The sequence below is a fragment of the Pan paniscus genome, chromosome 10, assembly GCF_029289425.2.
Source record: "Pan paniscus chromosome 10, NHGRI_mPanPan1-v2.0_pri, whole genome shotgun sequence".
Classification (NCBI taxonomy): Eukaryota; Metazoa; Chordata; class Mammalia; order Primates; family Hominidae; genus Pan; species Pan paniscus.
The window spans coordinates 140,936,355-140,953,264 of record NC_073259.2 but is presented as its reverse complement, the minus strand read 5'-3'; the positions used below and the strand labels follow the sequence as shown (position 1 = coordinate 140,953,264).

Sequence of the window (16,910 nt, the reverse complement as noted above, 5' to 3'; positions counted from 1 at the left end):
TAACGTGGGTTTCTAAAACAGATTTGTAAAGACATCCAGTAGTCAACTGGGGTAATTTTATTTCCTCAATTGGGTTTTTATTTTTTAATTTTTATTTATTTATTTATTTTTGAGACAGAGTCTTACTCTGTCGCCCAGGCTGAAGTGCAGTGGTGTGATCTTGGCTCACTGCAACTTCCCTCTCCCAGGTTCAAGCGATTCTCCTGCCTCTGCCTCCCAAAGTGCTGGGATTACAGGCATGAACCACTGTACCTGACCCTCAGTTGGGTTTTTAGTTAAACATGTGTTTCCTTTCCTGAAATCTCAGAACGGTCCGAGGAAACTAGTTATGGAGGGACGCTGCGTTTCCACCGCAGCGTCTGTCTTTGGGTCTCTGCTGGGATTCAGGTAGCTGAGTGGGTGCGTGCGATACATCTCATAGATGCGTACCCCTTCTCTTTTTCCAGTGGCCGTAACATCCCGTCCTGACTGCTACTGGGGCCGTAACTGCCGCACTCAGGTGAAAGCTCACCACGCCATGTGAGTGCAGCTGGGGGCACAGGCGTCAGCTACAGAGTGATGAATGAGTTAACTGCCTGCTTATAAATAGGCTGATATGGTCATTATGCTTCTCTCAGGTTGCACCCTTTAGGAACCGGTATCTTCATTTAGAAATCCTGCTCTTCCTTTATCCCTTCGTTTCATGCAGTTTTATCTCCGTCTTCCACTTCTGTGTCTTCCTGGCTGGAGTAGCTTTATCTGTCGTCTGAGGCATCCGGGGCACACCCCATCATTTCAGGCTTAGCCGTTTCTAAGTCAAAGGCTGCAGTCACTGAGGGCCTCAGGCCCCCCTCGAAAAGCGCTGCACAGCTGGGTTCTTGTCCGTCCCGTGAGCAGGCATTTGTGATTGCTGTCACATCGTCACCCTCACGTGGTGTCTTTCCCGTGCTCCTTAAAGGAGGTTCACAGCACCATCTGCATTGCCCTGGGAGGCGTAGGTCAGGAGGCATCTCTTAGGTTAGGTGATCACGTAAATCACTCCTGTGGCCCAAGGAGTTCAGATTAAAGTGATGGAGACAGTGCCCTCAGGACGAGATGTTGTGTGGACTCAGAGAAAGGCGCCTCCCTCACAGGGATTTTGTGGAATAAAAACCTTGCTTTGTGTTTGAGCACAAACAGCACATGGAAGAGACCATGTTGTTGCAAAAAGAGATTTCACTGTTGACTGGCAGACAGTTTTCAGTAGAAATGTGCAGCCATGCTGGTCCTCCTTGCCCACAGTCTGTGGAGAGGGAAGGTGGCCACAGGCCATCCAGCTTGGTGTGTCTGCCTCAGCCCTGTCAGCAGATGCCACGGGGATGCCTGAGGAGGTGCAGCTTTTATTCTCTTCTCTAAAAAAATTATCTAAGATGTTTGTACTTCTTTTTTTTTTTTTTTTTTTTGAGATGGAGTCTCGCTCTGTCTGCCAGGCTGGAGTATAGAGGTGTGATCTCAGCTGATGGCAACCCTGCCTCCCAGGTTCAAGCAATTCTTTTGCCTCAGCCTCCCGAGTAGCAGGGACTACAGGCGCTCGCCACCACATCAGGCTAATTTTTTTTGTATATTTAGTAGAGATGGGGTTTCACCATGTTGGCCAGGCTGGTCTCGAACTCCTGACCTCAAGTGATCCGCCCGCCTCGGCCTCCCAAAGTGCTAGATTACAGACATTAGCCACTGTGCGTGGCCAGATGTTTGCACTTCTGTTTCAAAATTTTTAAAGGGATAAAGAAGTTTACCTTTGGGGGTTAGTTTCTTTGATATTGTGAGAAGCACACACACTCTTTCTCAGGTAGCTTTTTCTGTGTATGGTTTCAGAATGCGTTTATTTGAATGCCTTTCCGATGCTCTGTTGTGTAATTTATTTGATTGCCTCTCCAATGCTCTCTTGTGTAATTTGGCCATTTTCTCCCTGCAGGAAATTCAATCATATCTGTGAACAGACAAGGTTCAAAAGCTAAGCATCCAGAGGCCCTGAGCAGCTTTCAGCACTGGAGGCGAAGAGAGCGTGTTTTTAAAATACAGAGACAAACACGTCAAGGTGTTTTCACAGCCCCCTGAGGGAAGGGACGCAGGGTCTCCGACAGGTGCTCTGGGATGACTCTTCTGTGGAGCTTTACCCTCTGAGTGAGACCCTCCCCAGAGCCCTGGGGGCCGCAGCCCGCCCTCCTGGTGAGCGCTGGGCAGGGCTCATGGTGGCATCAGCAGCAGAGATGAAGCCTTTCTGTAACATGCGGCCGTCCCGCTGAGAGGGGCAGTTTTGCTCTTTTGTACATTTTCCGTAACTACAGTTAAAGCAGAAGTCTGTTTTCAGGAAAAGTTTCAAGGGAGAAGGGCAAGTTTATCAAAAACGTTGTTTCAGGAGAAGGGAGCATAAGTTTACAGCCTACAGGACATACACAATATCCTGCTGCTGGGAAAACCACAGCATTTTATCTATTTTTTATTTTAATAGGTTTGGTGCTTATCTTCTAATAAGATTTAAATGTCACAAACTGTAGCACAAATAATATAATTTATAATTTACAAATTGACTAAAATTGGGTATAGTATGGTATTTGAAAGAATAAGCATATGCTTCTGTTTATTAAAAAAGAAACCTTCCAATGTCCAAAACTGCTAACCCTCGACGTGGCCGCCAAGTTAGTCACTCCTTGCTAACCGGTGAGTGACCGCGGCCCCGAGCCTGGGGCTGGACGCAGGTCCCAGGACGTGCTGCTCCCTTCACGGCCCCAAGCCCAGGGCTGGACGCAGGTCCCAGGACGCGCCGCTCCCTCATGCTGCCCGGGCCCTTCCTCCAAGACCCTACAGAGCCTGAGGGGCACCTTGGCTTCCGCCTGTGCTAGCTTTGCCATGTCATCTGGAATAATACTTGAAATTTTGATTTTTGGAAAAAAAAGTTTTTTATCTTTTGTTGAAATCACCTGTTATCCTTGTTTGCAAACTGATAACTTTTTTGCTTCTTCTCAGGAATACAGTTTTCAACTGTTGTCTTGCTCTTGATAGAAACTGAGAAGCAGCACTCTGTATTTGTGGAGGAAAGTCCTCTCTTTTGCATATTCTAATAAATGAGCCGCGTTTGCTCCTCCGCTCTCGTGTTGGGCTCGTGTCTGGGGCTGCCTCACTTCCCCATGCGAGGGAGGCAGGCCCCATGCAGAGTGAGCTCCGAGTGCCTCACTGCTAGTGATGGTCACTCTGTCACCTGCTGTCCCTCAGTGACTCCTGTGAAATCTGCTCAGGTCTCTTCATTCTGCCAATGCTGGGAAGCCACAACCTGTTCATCCAGTGTGGAGGCTTTGTCTTCAGCTGAGCACCAGAAGAAGCCACAATGCAGAGACCCTGAGTTTGTGCAAGGGTGGGGCTGAGAGGGGAGGTCCCGTGTTAGTGCAGGGGTGAGGCCGGGAGGGGAGGTCCCGAGTTTGTGTAGGGGCGAGGCTGAGCAGGGAGGTCCCGAGTTAGTGCAGGGGCAAGGCTGAGAAGGGGAGGTCCTGAGTTAGTGCAGGGGCGAGGCTAAGGGGGAGGTCCCAAGTTTGTGCAGGGGCGAGGCTGAGCGGGGAGGTCCCGAGTTAGTGCAGGGGCGAGGCTGAGAGGGGAGATCCCGAGTTTGTGCAGGGGCGAGGCTGAGAGGGGAGGTCCCTAGTTAGTGCAGGGGTGAGGCCGAGAAGGGAGGTCCCAAGTTTGTGCATGGATGAAGCCAAAAGGGGAGTTTGCACGTTTGTGCAGGGGTGAGGCCAAGAAGGGAAGTCTTGAGTTGGTGCAGGGGTGAGGAAGAGGGGAGGTCCTGAGTTTGTGCAGAGGCGAGGCTGAGAGGGGAGGTCCCTAAGTGCAGGGGTGAGGCCGAGAGGGGAGGTTGCAAATTTGTGCAGGGGTGAGGCCAAGAGGGGAGGTCCTGAGTTAGTGCGGGGGTGAGGCCGAGAGGGGAGGTCCTGAGTTTGTGCAGAGGCGAGGCTGAGAGGGGAGGTCCTTAGTGCAGGGGTGAGGCTGAGAGGGGAGGTCCCAAGTTTGTGCAGGGGCGAGGCCGAGGGGAGGTTGCAAGTTTGTGCAGGGGTGAGGCTAAGAGGGGAGGTCCTGAGTTAGTGCGGGGGTGAGGCTGAGAGGGGAGTTCCTGAGTTTGTGCAGAGGCGAGGCTGAGAGGGGAGGTTGCCAGTTTGTGCAGGGGCGAGGCTGAGAGGGGAGGCTGGCATTCGCCCATGAAGTGGGCTGGGGCTACCCTGCGTCTGTGTCTTAGAGAGATCGGTTGATACTCACTCTTCCCCTTCCTATCTCCAAAAAGTAGAAACAAGAACACTTGCCCTGTAGAGGATGCTGGTCTTTCCTCAGGACCAGCTGCATCTGTCCAGGAAGGGCAGGCAGCTCAGAGAGCCTCAGGGCTCCAGGTGTCCTAGGGACTCACTCCTGCTTCCTTAGTCCTTCAGAGAAGTCCAACTCCTGGCCCACTGTGAAGAGGATTTCTACCTGGAGCAGTCGGAACAGCTTGGGTTTGGCTGTGATGTGAGGGAGGAGGCCTTGGGACCAGGGCAGTTATCCTCCCAGCGTGGTAAGGAGCTGTGTTTTATGGAGGCAGGGAGATCAGGGCAGTTACTCCTCGGGTGTGGTAAGGAGCCGTGTTTTATGGAAGCAGGTGGCCGTGAACTCATTCCGTCTTTTCATGAGCTTCTGTACTTCCTCGTCCTCAAGACCCAGCCATCCCACCCAGCAAAACTGACCGGCTGTGGTGGTTTTGGAGCCCTGCTCTCCTTGTGGGGTGGCTGCGTGGGTCGTCCACAGGCTTTCTGGAGGACGGCCTGGTGCTGCTGCAGATCCCACTGCTTCTTCCTGGCTCCTTGGCCCAGCCTTGGGACAAACCCAGGGCAGGGCTGCAGCTGCCCGCTGGCCCCACGGACCGTCTCCCCACGCACCGTCTCCCCACGCACTCCTCACCTGCGGCTCCCTCTGTGCTCCCTGGTGCCCCTCAGAAGCGGGGGTCAGCCCTGCCCACCCCTCCGTGTGCTGCCCAGGCTCCAAGCCAGGGAAGGGGGCCTCAGGTTCTAGGTGAACCCGTCCACCCCAGTGAGGCCTCTCTGGGATGGCCTCTGTCATAGCTTCTGACTGCAGCCAGGAAGTCCGGGCAGATTGGCTTAAAACAGACTGAGAGATTCAGGCCAACCCTCCTCCCTAGGCCAGCTACAAAGGCTGTTTTAAATCTGCTTTAAGTCATCTTAATGACCTCAGGGCCAGCAGGATGGGAGTGGTTGGGCCCAGGTGTGAGAGCTGGGGTCCAGGGGCTGCTCCCAGCACCACACGGCCTTCACCCCAGGGGTGTGGCCAAGGCAGAGAGGCAGCTGAGTTTGGAAGGGGCTTCCGCCAGCAAGGGTTTCCTGGTGACAGCCCCCCAGCTTCGGGCTGGCAGGCTGGAGAGAGTGGAGCAATGCTGGCCCTGAGGCAGCTGCAGCCGGCTCCCTGAAGAGGCCCCAGAGTCACTGCCAGGGCCACTAGGTTGCCGGGAGCCCTGCACTGGGAAGGGAAGGAAAGCATGAGAACGGAGGGGATTTAGGAAAGTAGATCGTCCCTCCAGCCTGGCTTGATGGGGAAACCAGAACGCTGTCCCCGCGGCCGTGCCCGCCCTCTGCCTCCACGTGGGCTCCGTTTTGGCATGCACGCTAGCTCCTGCGCCTTCTGAGGGCGGCTGCAGCCGCGTAGAGAAGCCGGGTCTTGCCTCCCTGAGGAGGGAGGGCCGCATGCAGAGCACAGCCTAGCCCTGCAGATCCGCGCGCTGACCGGCAGCAGGACGGAGCCGGGTGATCTTCGGGGGAGCCACCTCCAGAAACGCCTAGTGCTGGTAACTGGTAGACAGCCATTATTCAAGCATCCTCTACACTTAGAATTGAGTTACATTGAAAACAAAGGTGATGAGTGCTCAGGACGCACCACTTTCTAGTTAGTTTACCGCACCTGCCTGTTACCTGCAGGCCCGAGGGTGTGTGCTTCTGTGGCCTGTGTGGGATGGCGCCCCTTCCAGCCTTACCCACTCAGCTCGGTTGGCCTGGTTGGAGGGCCCTGGGAGGAGTGTTTGCACTGTGGAAATTGGTAAATGCTTCAAATCAGGGTGGTTTTTAATTTTGCTTTTGTTTCCTTCTGAAGAGAAGGTTGTTAAACACCAGCACAGTGCTGCACCAGGCAGCCAGCATATAATCATGAGAAATAAGTAGTTGTTTAAGCCACTGCATTTGGGGTGGTTTGTTACATAGTAATGATAACCATATCATGGCCCTTGAAGGCCCAGCATGTATGACCCCTGCCTCCACCCCTCAGAAAACCTCTTCTCCCTACCTGCTTCTCCTGGAGCCCCTCAGGTGTTCCTCTGCTTCTCCACCGAACCAGCTAATTCTCACAAACAGCCCCTCAGGCGCCGGCCCCTCCCTCTGCAGCCTCTCCTCATTCAGCTCCTGCAGGGCTGCCCCCACCCCGCCAGCCAGTCTAGTTTCCCCCCAGCACCTGTCACTATCGGAAAGGAAACATCTGTTTACTGTTTGTCTCCCCCTCTCAAAAAAATAGAGCAGGGATCTTGCCTGTCTGCCCACTGTTGTTTATTTGTCTGAAATGTTTGGCCCCAGGGCAGCATCTACTGATCACTGACCAGTTGGCTACTGAACGGTGAAGGTCTGATGAGCTGATGAGCCGTGCCCTGGGCTTGAAATCTTTCCCGCGGCACAAACAGGCGCCCCTTCCTCTGTCGCTCACTTTTCATGGTTGTCTCCTTCTGAGGCGGTGGGTCTAGATGGTGGAGTCTTAAAGTTCCTCACACAGAGCAGACACTTGGTCGTGCGTGTCTGTGGAAGGAATAGACTCAGGAGAGAATGTTGAAGGCCAGTCAGACCAGGAGTGAGGGCCGTGCGCTGTGCTGGGAGCCTGGCATTGTGAGGGCCGTGCGCTGTGCTGTGAGCCTATCATTGTGAAGGCCGTATGCTGTGCTGGGAGCATGCATTTGTGAAGGCCGTGTGCTGTGCTGTGAGCCTATCATTGTGAGGGCCGTGCGCTGTGCTGTGAGCCTATCATTGTGAGGGCCGTGCGCTGTGCTGTGAGCCTATCATTGTGAGGGCCGTGCGCTGTGCTGTGAGCCTATCATTGTGAGAGCCGTATGCTGTGCTGGGAGCCCGGCATTGTGAGTGCCGTGCGCTGTGCTGGGAGCCCGGCGTTGTGAGTGCCGTATGCTGTGCTGGGAGCCTATCATTGTGAGAGCCATATGCTGTGCTGTGAGTCTATCATTGTGAGGCCCGTGCGCTGTGCTGTGAGCCCGGCATTGTGAGAGCCGTATGCTGTGCTGGGAGCCCGGCATTGTGAGTGCCGTATGCTGTGCTGGGAGCATGCATTTGTGAGGGCTGCCCCGCCCAGTGGTGGCCTTGAATGTGGGTCCACTTGGGCCGCTGGATCAAAACGCCGCAGAACAGGCGGCTTAAACAACAGAAAGTATTTTCTCACAGTTCTGGGGCCTGGAACTGTGAGATCAGGGTGTCAGCGGGGCCGGTTCCTCTTTGGTCTGTCTCCTTGGCTCGTGGGCAGCATCTCCTTGAGTCCTCACATCATCTTCTCTTCATGCGTGTTTGTGCCCTAATCTCTTCCTGCGAGGACACCAGTCCTATTGGATTAGGGCCCACACCAGTGGCCTCATTTTATCTTAATCACCTCTTTAAAGACCACACCTACTAAAACTGGAACGATATAGAGAAGATTAGTGTGGCCCACGTGCAGGCATGACACGCAAATTCATGACGTGTTCCATGTCTGCAGATACAGTCACCTCTGAGGTCCTGGGATTTAGGGCTTGAACATATTGTAACACTCTGCCATCAAAGCTCGCACGCCACGGCGTTTTATAAAAATTGGGTGGTTTTGTTTGTTGTTGTTTGGCAAACCCCACATGCTGGATACCATTGACACCCCGTGGTGGGCTGAGCCATGTCCCCGTCCCGCCACCACAGATACCCGTATCCGATCACTTGAGCCTGTGATGATGTTGCCTTGCACCGTAAAAGGGGCTTTGCAGATATGGTGGAATTAAGGACCTTGAGATGAGGGGAGGATCCTGGATTAGCTTGTGGGCCCTCTGTGCAACAGTAGGAGTCATTGTAAGAGGGAAGCCAGAGGCCGGGCGCGGTGGCTCACGCCTGTACTCCCAGCACTTTGGGAGGCTGAGGCGGGCGGATCACGAGGTCAGGAGGTCGAGACCATCCTGGCTAACATGGTGAAACCCCGTCTCTACTAAAAAATACAAAAAAAATAGCCGGGCGTGGTGGTGGGTGTCTATAGTCCCAGCTACTCGGGAGGCTGAGGCAGGAGAATGGCTTGAACCCGGGAGGCGGAGCTTATAGTGAGCCGAGATCATGCCACTGCACTCCAGCCTGGGCGACAGAGCGAGACTCCATCTCAAAAAAAAAAAAAAAAAAAAAAAAGCAAGCAAGAAGTCAAAGGCAGGAAGAGGATGCTTGGTGACAGCAGAGGCCAGGGGCTTGGTGACAGAGAAGAGGTGGGAGGGATGTGCTTTGCAGAGGGAGCAAGGACCTCCAGCCAGGAGAGGAGGGCAGGCTGTCGAAGCAGAAAAGAAAACAGATCTCCCTGCAGGGCCACCAGAAGGAACCAGCCCTGCCTGCCCCTTCATTTTGGACTTCCGAGCTCCAGAACTGCAAGAGAATAAATCTAGTTTAAGCAGCAAAGTTGGTGGTAACTTCTTAGAGCAGCCACAGGAAGCTCACTACCCCCCACACACTCATCCCGTTTGGTTTTTGTTTTCAGGAAGGGTCCAGTCTGTCTCAGAGGTGCTGTGGTTGGAGGTGGAGTGTGGGGCATGGCTGAGCACCCAACATCCGCTTCACCCTCTCCCCTGCTCCCCAGCACGTTCCTTCACCCTGTAGCTCTAGGTCTCTGTAGCAGACACTCAGCTCTAACTGCTGACCTGATGGCTCCACTTGGTGTTCAAACATCCCAGATTCATGTTGTCAAAGAGAGCTGTTTCCAGTGGGGACCCCAGGCCCACCAGGTACGCCCGGCAGACCTGCCCTCTCCACTGTCAGAAGATGGCATGGCCTCCCTGTAGCTCAGGCCAAACCCCAGGAGTCATCCCTGCTGGCTGTCCTCAGTGCCCCAGGCTTCTCTTCAGGAACTTCTTGCGGCTCTGATTGCTGCCCCCTCATCTCACTGCTCTTCTCCCAGATCTGTGCGTGCATTGGTCCTCCTTGTCACGCACGTTCAGCTCAAATATTACTTCCTCAAAGGTGCCTTTGAGTACTCGTTCTCCTTGCCTTTCCCTCTCCTGGGACACTGTTCCCACCAGTACCTGCATGATTCCTTTTCTTTCTTTTCCTTTTCTTTTTTTGTTTTTGAGACAGGGTCTTGCTCTGTTGTCAGGGCTGGAGGGCAGTGGCGCAATCTCAGCTCACTGCAGCCTCCACCTCCTGGGCTCAGATGATCCTCCCACCTCAGCCTCCTGAGTAGCTGGGACTACAGGTGCACACCACCACACCCAGCTAATTTTTAGTAGAGAGCAGGGTTTCACCATGTTGCCCAGGCTGGTCTTGAACTCCTGAGTTCAAGCGATCTGCCCGCCTCTACCTCCCACAGTGCTGGGATTCCAGGCGTAAGCCGCCACGCCCAGCAACTCCGTTTCTTACTTGTTGGCTCACATTCTCCTGAGAGGTCCTCCCTCAACCATCGGCCTGAAATAGCAGCGAGCCTCCCCAGGGTTGCCTCTGTCTTTTCTTGACTCTTCCTGTCACCTTCTGTGCTTGTTGTCTGGTCCCCACTAGAATATACCTTCTGTAAGAGCAGGGATTTGGGACAGTGCCTAGAATAGTACTTGCAGACAGTAGGCTACGATAAATATGAATGACGGCCCCATGCAGATGGTAGCCCCTCCCGCTCGAACGCTTCACCCAGTTTTATTTTCTTTTCATCAGTTACCGCCCTCTGAAGGTATCCACACACAAACATGAAACTGGACCAAAGCAGGGACCCCCCGCACGCAGAATAGTGCTGGGCTCGCGTAAGGCACCTCAGTGGGTCCATCAGCTGATGCATGGACAGACAAAATGGGTGTATCCAGACACTGGAGTATCGTGCAGCGAGGAAACGTGCTGAGTGTGGATGGACCTTAAACACACCATGCAAGTGAAAAGGCGTCACAGAAGGCCACATACGATATGATCCCATTTCTATGAAATGTCCAGAAGAGGCACATTCATAAAGACAGAAGGTGGCTGAGTGGTTGTCGGGCTGGGTGGAGGGGATAGGGAGTGAATGCAAGAAGGATCCTTCTGAGGTAACAGAAGTATCCGGAAACTGGATTGGAGTGATGGGTGCACAGCTCTGCACATTTACTACAGTCGCTGAACTGCACACATAACACGGGTATATTTTATTGCATAGGAATTGTATTAAAGCTGTTAAGAATTTTACTTAGATTAGCATTTTTCCCACACTGTGCCATCAACTTAGTATATGATTAGATTCATTGTTTCTAACTGTATTTAAATTTAATGTTTGTCACATTTTGCTTGCTAAATTTTTAAAATTTTAAATGACTGTGGGTACATAAAAGGTGTATATATTTATGGAGTACCTTGATATTTTAATACAGACATACAATGTATAATGATCAACTCCTAGTAACTGGGGTATCCATCACCTCAAGCCTGTATCATTTCTTTGTTAGGAACATTCCAGTTCCACTCTTTTTGTTACTTAAAAATATACAATACATTATTATTAACTATATTCACTCTCCTGTGCTATGGAATACTAGATCTTATGCTAATTAAATGTTTTCCCTATTTCTCCCATTGGCTACACCTTAGGATAGTGTAATATGAAAATTAGGAAACTGAGCTTGGTGGAGTGTTTTCTTCATTCTGTCATTTTATCACATGAGGACATTCACGTAACCACAGTCACAAAATACAGAACAGTTCCGTCACCACAAAAATCTCTCTCTATCTACCCCTTTTTAGTCATCCGAACCCCACCACCACTTTATAATGCTGTCATTTTGTGACATAAGTGGACACATCGTACAGTTCATGCAGTGTAGACCTTCGGAGATGTTTTCCTCCCTGGATGTAATGCCTTGGAGCTTCGTCCAAGTTATTGCACACATCAGTGGTCAGCTCCTTTTTATTGCTGAGTAGTGTCCATGGCATGGGTGGTCCACGGTTTGTTTCACCACGTCAGAGTGGCGTGGGTGGTCCACGGTTTGTTTCATCACGTCAGAGTGGCGTGGGTGGTCCACGGTTTGTTTTGCCACGTCAGAGTGGCGTGGGTGGTCCACGGTTTGTTTCGCCACGTCAGAGTGGCGTGGGGGGTCCATGGTTTGTTTCACCATGTCAGAGTGGCGTGGGGGGTCCACGGTTTGTTTCACCACGTCAGAGGACATTTCGGTTGTTTCCAGTTTGGGGTCAGTAATGTACAGGCTTTTGTGTAGACAGAAGTTTATTTCTCTGAGTTCAATGTCCAGGAGTGCAGTTGCTGGGTCATAAAATTGTTTACTTTTTGAAGAAACTGCCCAACTATATTCCAGAGTGGGTGCACTATTGCTGTTCCCATCAGCAATGTATAAGAGATTAGTTACTCCAGAATACATTATTCCCAGCATTTCATATTGCCACTGCTGTATATTATTTCAGCTGTTCTAATAGGTGTATACTAATATCCCAAGGCAGTCTTTTTTTTTTTCTTTTTTGAGACAGAGTCTGACTGTGTCACCCAGGCTGGAGTGCAATGGTGTGATCCCAGCTCACTGCAGCCTCCACCTCCCAGGTTCAAGCGATTCTCCTGCCTCAGCCTCCCAAGTAGTTGGTATTACAGGTACCTGCCACCATGCCCAGCTAATTTTTGTATTTTTAGTAGAAGCAGGATTTCACCATGTTAGTCAGGCTGGTCTCGAACTCCTGACCTCAGGTGATCCACCTGCTTCGGCCTCTCAAAGTGCTGGAATTACAGGCTTGAGCCACCGCGCCTGACCTCAAGATAGTCTTAATGTGCATTTCTGTAATGGCTAGTGATGCTGAACCTGGTCACAAGCTTATTTGCCACTCATATATCCTTTTAGTGAAATGTGTTTTCATGTTTTTTGCTTGTCTTCTGTTTGTGTGTGTGTGTGGGTTTTTTTTTTTTTTTTTTTTTTTGAGATGGAGTCTCATTTTGTCACCCAGGTTGGAGTGCAGTGACACAATCTCAGCTCACTGCAACCTCCGCCTCCCAGGTTCAAGCAATTCTTGTGCCTCAGCCACCCAAATAGCTGGCATTACAGGCGTGCATCACCACGCCTGGCTAATTTTTGTATTTTTAGTAGAGACAGGGTTTCTCCATGTTGGCCAGGCTGGTCTCAAACTCCTGGCCTCAAGTGATTTGCCCCCTCAGCCTCCCAAAGTGCTGAGATTACAGGCATGAGCCATTGTGCCCAGAATAATTGTATTTTTTTTTACTGTCAAGTTTTGAGAGTTCTTTATATATTCTAGCTACTAGTCCTTCAACAAACGTGGTTTGAAAATATTTTCTCACAGTCTGTAACTCATCTTTTCATCCTCTTAATGTGGTCTTTCTCACAAGGTTGGTTGGTTTGTTTTGAGATGGAGTCTCGCTCTGTCACCTAGGCTGGAGTGCAGTGGCACGAGCTCAGCTCACTGCAACCTCTGCCTCCCAGGTTCAAGTGATCCCCCTGCCTCAGCCTCCCGAGTAGCTGGGACTACAGGCACACACCACCACACCCAGCTAATTTTTTTGTATTTTTCATAGAGACAGGGTTCACCATGTTGGCCAGGATAGTCTTGATCTCTTGACCTTGTGATCCACCTGCCTCGGCCTCTCAAGGTGCTGGAATTACAGGCGTGAGACACTGCGCCCGGCTTTTTTTTTTTTTTTTTTTGAGACGGAGTCTTGCTCTGTTGCCCAGGCTGGTGGCACGATCTCGGCTCACTGCAACCTCTCCGTCTCCTGGATTCAAGCGATTCTCCTCCAGCCTCCTGAGTAGCTGGGATTACAGGCACATGCCACCATGCCCGGCTAATTATTATATTTTTAGTAGAGATGGGTTTCACCATTTGGCCTGGCTGGTCTCAAACTCCTGACCTCAGGTAATCCGCCCACCTTGGCCTCCCAAAGTGTTGGGATTACAGGCGTGAGCCACCGCATCTGGTGAAAAGTTTCTAATTTTTTCATGAAGTTGACTCTATCAACTTCTTTTGTGAATTGTGCTTTTTTGGTCAGATCTAAGAACTCTTCCCCAAGCTCTAGATGTGAGAAATTCTGTTTTCTTCTAAAAGTTGTATAGTTTCATTCATACATTTTACGCCTCAGTCTGATCATTTTGTGTTAGAATTTGCATTTGTAGATAACATGATGGCCCATGTAAAAAATACAAGGATTTTCAACAACAACCGCAAAACACCAAATGAACCCTCAAACTAATGAGTTCAGCGAGGTCTCAGGATAAGAAAATCAACATAGAATTCATCACATTTGTGTAGACCAACAGTGAACACGTGGAAAACGTCAAAAACGCAGTGTTACAGTTGTTTGATGTGAAATACTATAAACTTAAAAGGTGCAGAATCTGTATGCTGAAATTACAAAATGCTGGTGGAAGAAATCAAAAGACCTAAATAAATGGAGGGGCCACCATGGACACAGATGAAGGACCGAGTCAGCGATGCCCGTGCTCCCCAAACGATCTGCAGCAGTTCCCATCAAAATCCCAGAAAGCTTCGTAGACTGAAGCGTATTCCAAAATCCGCAGAGATGAGCGCAACATCACAGAGGACCCCGAGGCGCCCTCCAGGCCATTTCCTTCCTGACAGCTGGAAGAGCGGCCTGGCGGATGAGGGAAGGTGGAAAGCCGTTCCCCAGCGGCCCGCGGCCCGCGCCGTCCAGCTTTGCCCTTTTTAAAGGGGAAGCAAATAGGGTCCAAAGCAGCGTCGCCTTTGAACTGGCACCTGAAGCGCGAAGGGCGCCGGCCGGGTGGAGGTGCGGGGTTGGGGCGGGGACCCGACTAGGGCGGGCGGGGAAGTCACGCCCACACCGAGCTCGGCCGCGCCCATGCCGAGCCCCGGCCACGCCACTTCCGCCGGAAGCTCGGTTCAGCTTCCTGAAAGAGTTGGTCCTGCAATTCCGGAAGTTGCGTTTCTACTAGGGGAAGGTCCGCAAACTCTTAAGGTCACTTTCTGAAGGCGGCCTCATCACAGTCGGAGGTGAGCTCGATCCGGACCCTGTGGGCAGAGGGTCCCCGGCCCTAAGGTGGCCACTTGAAGAAGAGGAGGACGTTCTCTGTTCCGGAACGAAAGTAGCGCGTGCAGGCTGTTTCCGGGGACCCGAGGCCGCTGCACCGTTCGCCCCGCCCCTCGCACGGCCACGTCTCCGCCGGAGCATCCGGGCCGGGCGGCCTCCGGGGCTGCCAGAGCAGCAGGGTGAGGGGCTCGGAGGCCGCGGCGCCTCGGGGCTCGGGCTCCCGCTCCCGCAGTGCATGGGCGGGGGAGGCTCGAGGGGCGGCGGCGGAGGCCGGGCGTGGGGCGGCGGGGCCTGGGCGCGTCCCTGCAGCGTTGCGGGACGGCCCCGTTCCAGTCACCCCCGCCTCGCTGCGGTGGCCTCGGGCCTGGGCGCCCGCCTTCAGCTGCGGCGGAGCTGGCTCTGTAAATGCCGGTGCCCGCGAGCCCTCCTGAATGCTTGTCTGCGCCTGACGAGCGCGGCCTGTCCCGAAGCTGTCCACTGCCACCACTCGGGCAGTGCTTGCTTTAGTCTGGCCCTTTGCAGCTGACAGGCGCGACATGGTGTCGGGTGGTTCGTGGGAAGTCGGGGTTTCAGGAGTCCGTGTACTTCCTTGTTTGTCTTTGTCGCTGGCCGACTTGTCTTCATTCCAGGTGGCCAGAGCGAGTGGGGCCGGGCGTTGTCACGGGTATGAACCCGACGAATGTCAGTCGTGTGGCGGGTCCTGGTTATTGTGGGTCTGGGTCCCTGCCCCCGCCGAGCCCACCTAGGACAGGGACACCCAGGGTCGCCAGCGAGAGGGTACCGGGCGGTGGTTGGGTGGGGTCCGCTACTCTAAGTGGGAGCCTGGGGGGCGGGCGACTTCCGTGCTAAGGCCTCTATGACGAGAAGCAAGCCAGGCAAAATTGTGAGAAAAGCGCGCCTCAGGCAGAAAGTTTGAAGACCCTGAGGGCGGAGGATGTGGCTAGAGTGTAATGGCAAAGGGGGAAAGCGATGGCGGTAAGGATGTTGGTGTAGGCAGGTGCTGGATTCGTAAGAGGTTGGAGTTGATTGTCACTGGGCCAGTGTAAGCCATTTACAGGTGACTCATGGATTTTTTTTTTTTAAGAGACTGGGTGTGTTGCTGTATTGCCCAGGCTGGTGTGGAACTCCTGGCCTCAAGCGATCCTCCCACCCCAGCCTCCCAAAGTGCTGGTGTTACAGGTGTGAGCAGCCGCACCCGTCGTCGTGGATTATTTTGAACTGTCTTTTAAACGACATCAACATAGCGCTTTATAACCCTTTAATATCTTTCCAGGCAGTATACCTTAAATGGCAAGAAGGAAATAAATCATCTGACATCACTCAGATTGAAGAGGAGCTTTTTTTCCCCCGATTGCCTTAAGAAGTAGCATACTTTCCCAAGTGAGAATGCCTTCAGTTGGCTTTTAGCGATTTTGACAAGCAACAACTAAAGGGAAAATCGTGATATTTACTGTCATTTTATTGAGGACACGGGACAGACTCTGTGCCTTGTTATATTTAATCCTGGCAAAATTTTGCGTTCATTTTCTCATTGTTTTACTGGTGAGGAAACAGGCTAAATGTGATTAAGAAGTCTTTAGCCCAGGCTCTCACAGCTAAGTGGTGGAGGGTCGGGAGCTGAGGCCGGAGTCCTGACTTCCAAGCCTGCCCTTCACGTCTCTGCAGTGACATGAGGCTTGCTTGCTTTTGGTTTTCACTTTGTGTATAGATCTGTGTTTACTTTTGGATACTAGTGTGCCCTCCACCAGGTACTCTTTTCCTGAGGAAATCGTGTTTGGTTTTTGGCTGTGCTCTGTTGTTTCTAATACCCGATAGGAACAGGTGAAACGAGGTGGTGTAGATGGAGCCGTGAATGTTTGTATACAGAATTCAGGTGTGGGGGAAGCAGAAAGTCCTGTAGGTGCCTGAGGTGGTGGTTTCTCAGTATGAAGTCCCTTGATGTTACCCAGCTGTGAACCTAGGGTTGTGTGTACCTTTCGCAGTTCTAAGTGACAGCTTTGTTCTGTCTCTTCCCTCTAGAGACGCAGGAGTGCGAGTGATCATAAGTGAGACTGATTAGGCTGGCCTCTTTATTTAAAAAATAAAATAGAGCCATGTTTGTAGTACCAGCTTTCTGTGATGCACCGGCAGTTGCTCCTCCTCCTCGCTGCCCGGAGATCGGCTTTTGTCAGTAGTCTGAGGTAATGAGGCCCTGACGACGGAGTCATTCCAAATTTTAACTAAAAATCAAGCAAGACTGGGAATCGACCGAGACTGCCAGCTTATTGCCCTACAGGGAGAAGTATCACTGTCACCAAACTCCAGGCAGTTAGTGAATTCTCTCTCTGGTCCGGCTTCAGGAGGAGCTGCCTGTAAAGAGGGGCCGTCTTTGTGACTTACAGTCACCGTCATGGGGTCTCCGTTTTGGAGAGGTGGGCTGCTTGGACACCAGCAGGGGAATTAAGTGAGCAGAATCTGTGATTGCACTGGACTCAGCTCGGTGCGGTTGGCTGTCACCATGTTGGCGTGCCCTCTCGGTGGAACCTGAGCGTCTTTGGCTGTGTTCCTTCTTGGTCAGTGTAAGGCCCAGGCATCGTCACTGTGGGCCTCTGCAGCAGTTCTCCTCTGCATGTTCCACCTGTAATGGCTGAGTCCAGTCCTGCTGG

General features: G+C 52.2%; 2 protein-coding genes and 1 non-coding gene across 41 annotated transcripts in view; all 3 read left to right on the top strand.

Annotated features, from left to right (window-relative positions):
* The window catches only part of CHFR (checkpoint with forkhead and ring finger domains), a 69,452-nt gene extending 66,349 nt beyond the window's left edge, over nucleotides 1–3,103 (top strand). For 14 of the 26 annotated variants that reach the window (XM_055096445.1, XM_055096444.1, XM_055096441.1 and 11 more), the window contains 2 exons: nucleotides 447–519; nucleotides 1,934–3,103. In XM_055096445.1, coding sequence (XP_054952420.1) covers nucleotides 447–519; nucleotides 1,934–1,976 — 116 coding nt within the window. In that variant the 3' untranslated portion in view covers nucleotides 1,977–3,103. The remainder of the gene's footprint in view (nucleotides 1–446; nucleotides 520–1,933) is intronic. The other 12 variants (XM_055096443.1, XM_055096442.1, XM_055096439.1 and 9 more) reach the window with 1 other exon arrangement.
* A 1,397-nt stretch (nucleotides 3,104–4,500) lies between these two features.
* Nucleotides 4,501–16,910, top strand: part of GOLGA3 (golgin A3) — a 69,523-nt gene continuing 57,113 nt past the window's right edge. For 3 of the 14 annotated variants that reach the window (XR_010108976.1, XM_008967315.4, XM_008967308.4), the window contains exon 1: nucleotides 14,299–14,444. The gene's annotated coding sequence lies outside the window, so the exon portion shown is untranslated. Of the gene's footprint in view, nucleotides 14,445–14,545; nucleotides 14,930–15,623; nucleotides 15,646–16,910 lie in introns of those variants that run through there. The other 11 variants (XM_055096429.2, XM_008967313.4, XM_008967312.4 and 8 more) reach the window with 8 other exon arrangements.
* On the top strand, nucleotides 7,678–7,780 carry LOC112436767 (U6 spliceosomal RNA). The gene has a single exon (XR_003025463.1). It is a non-coding gene; the product is annotated as a U6 spliceosomal RNA (small nuclear RNA).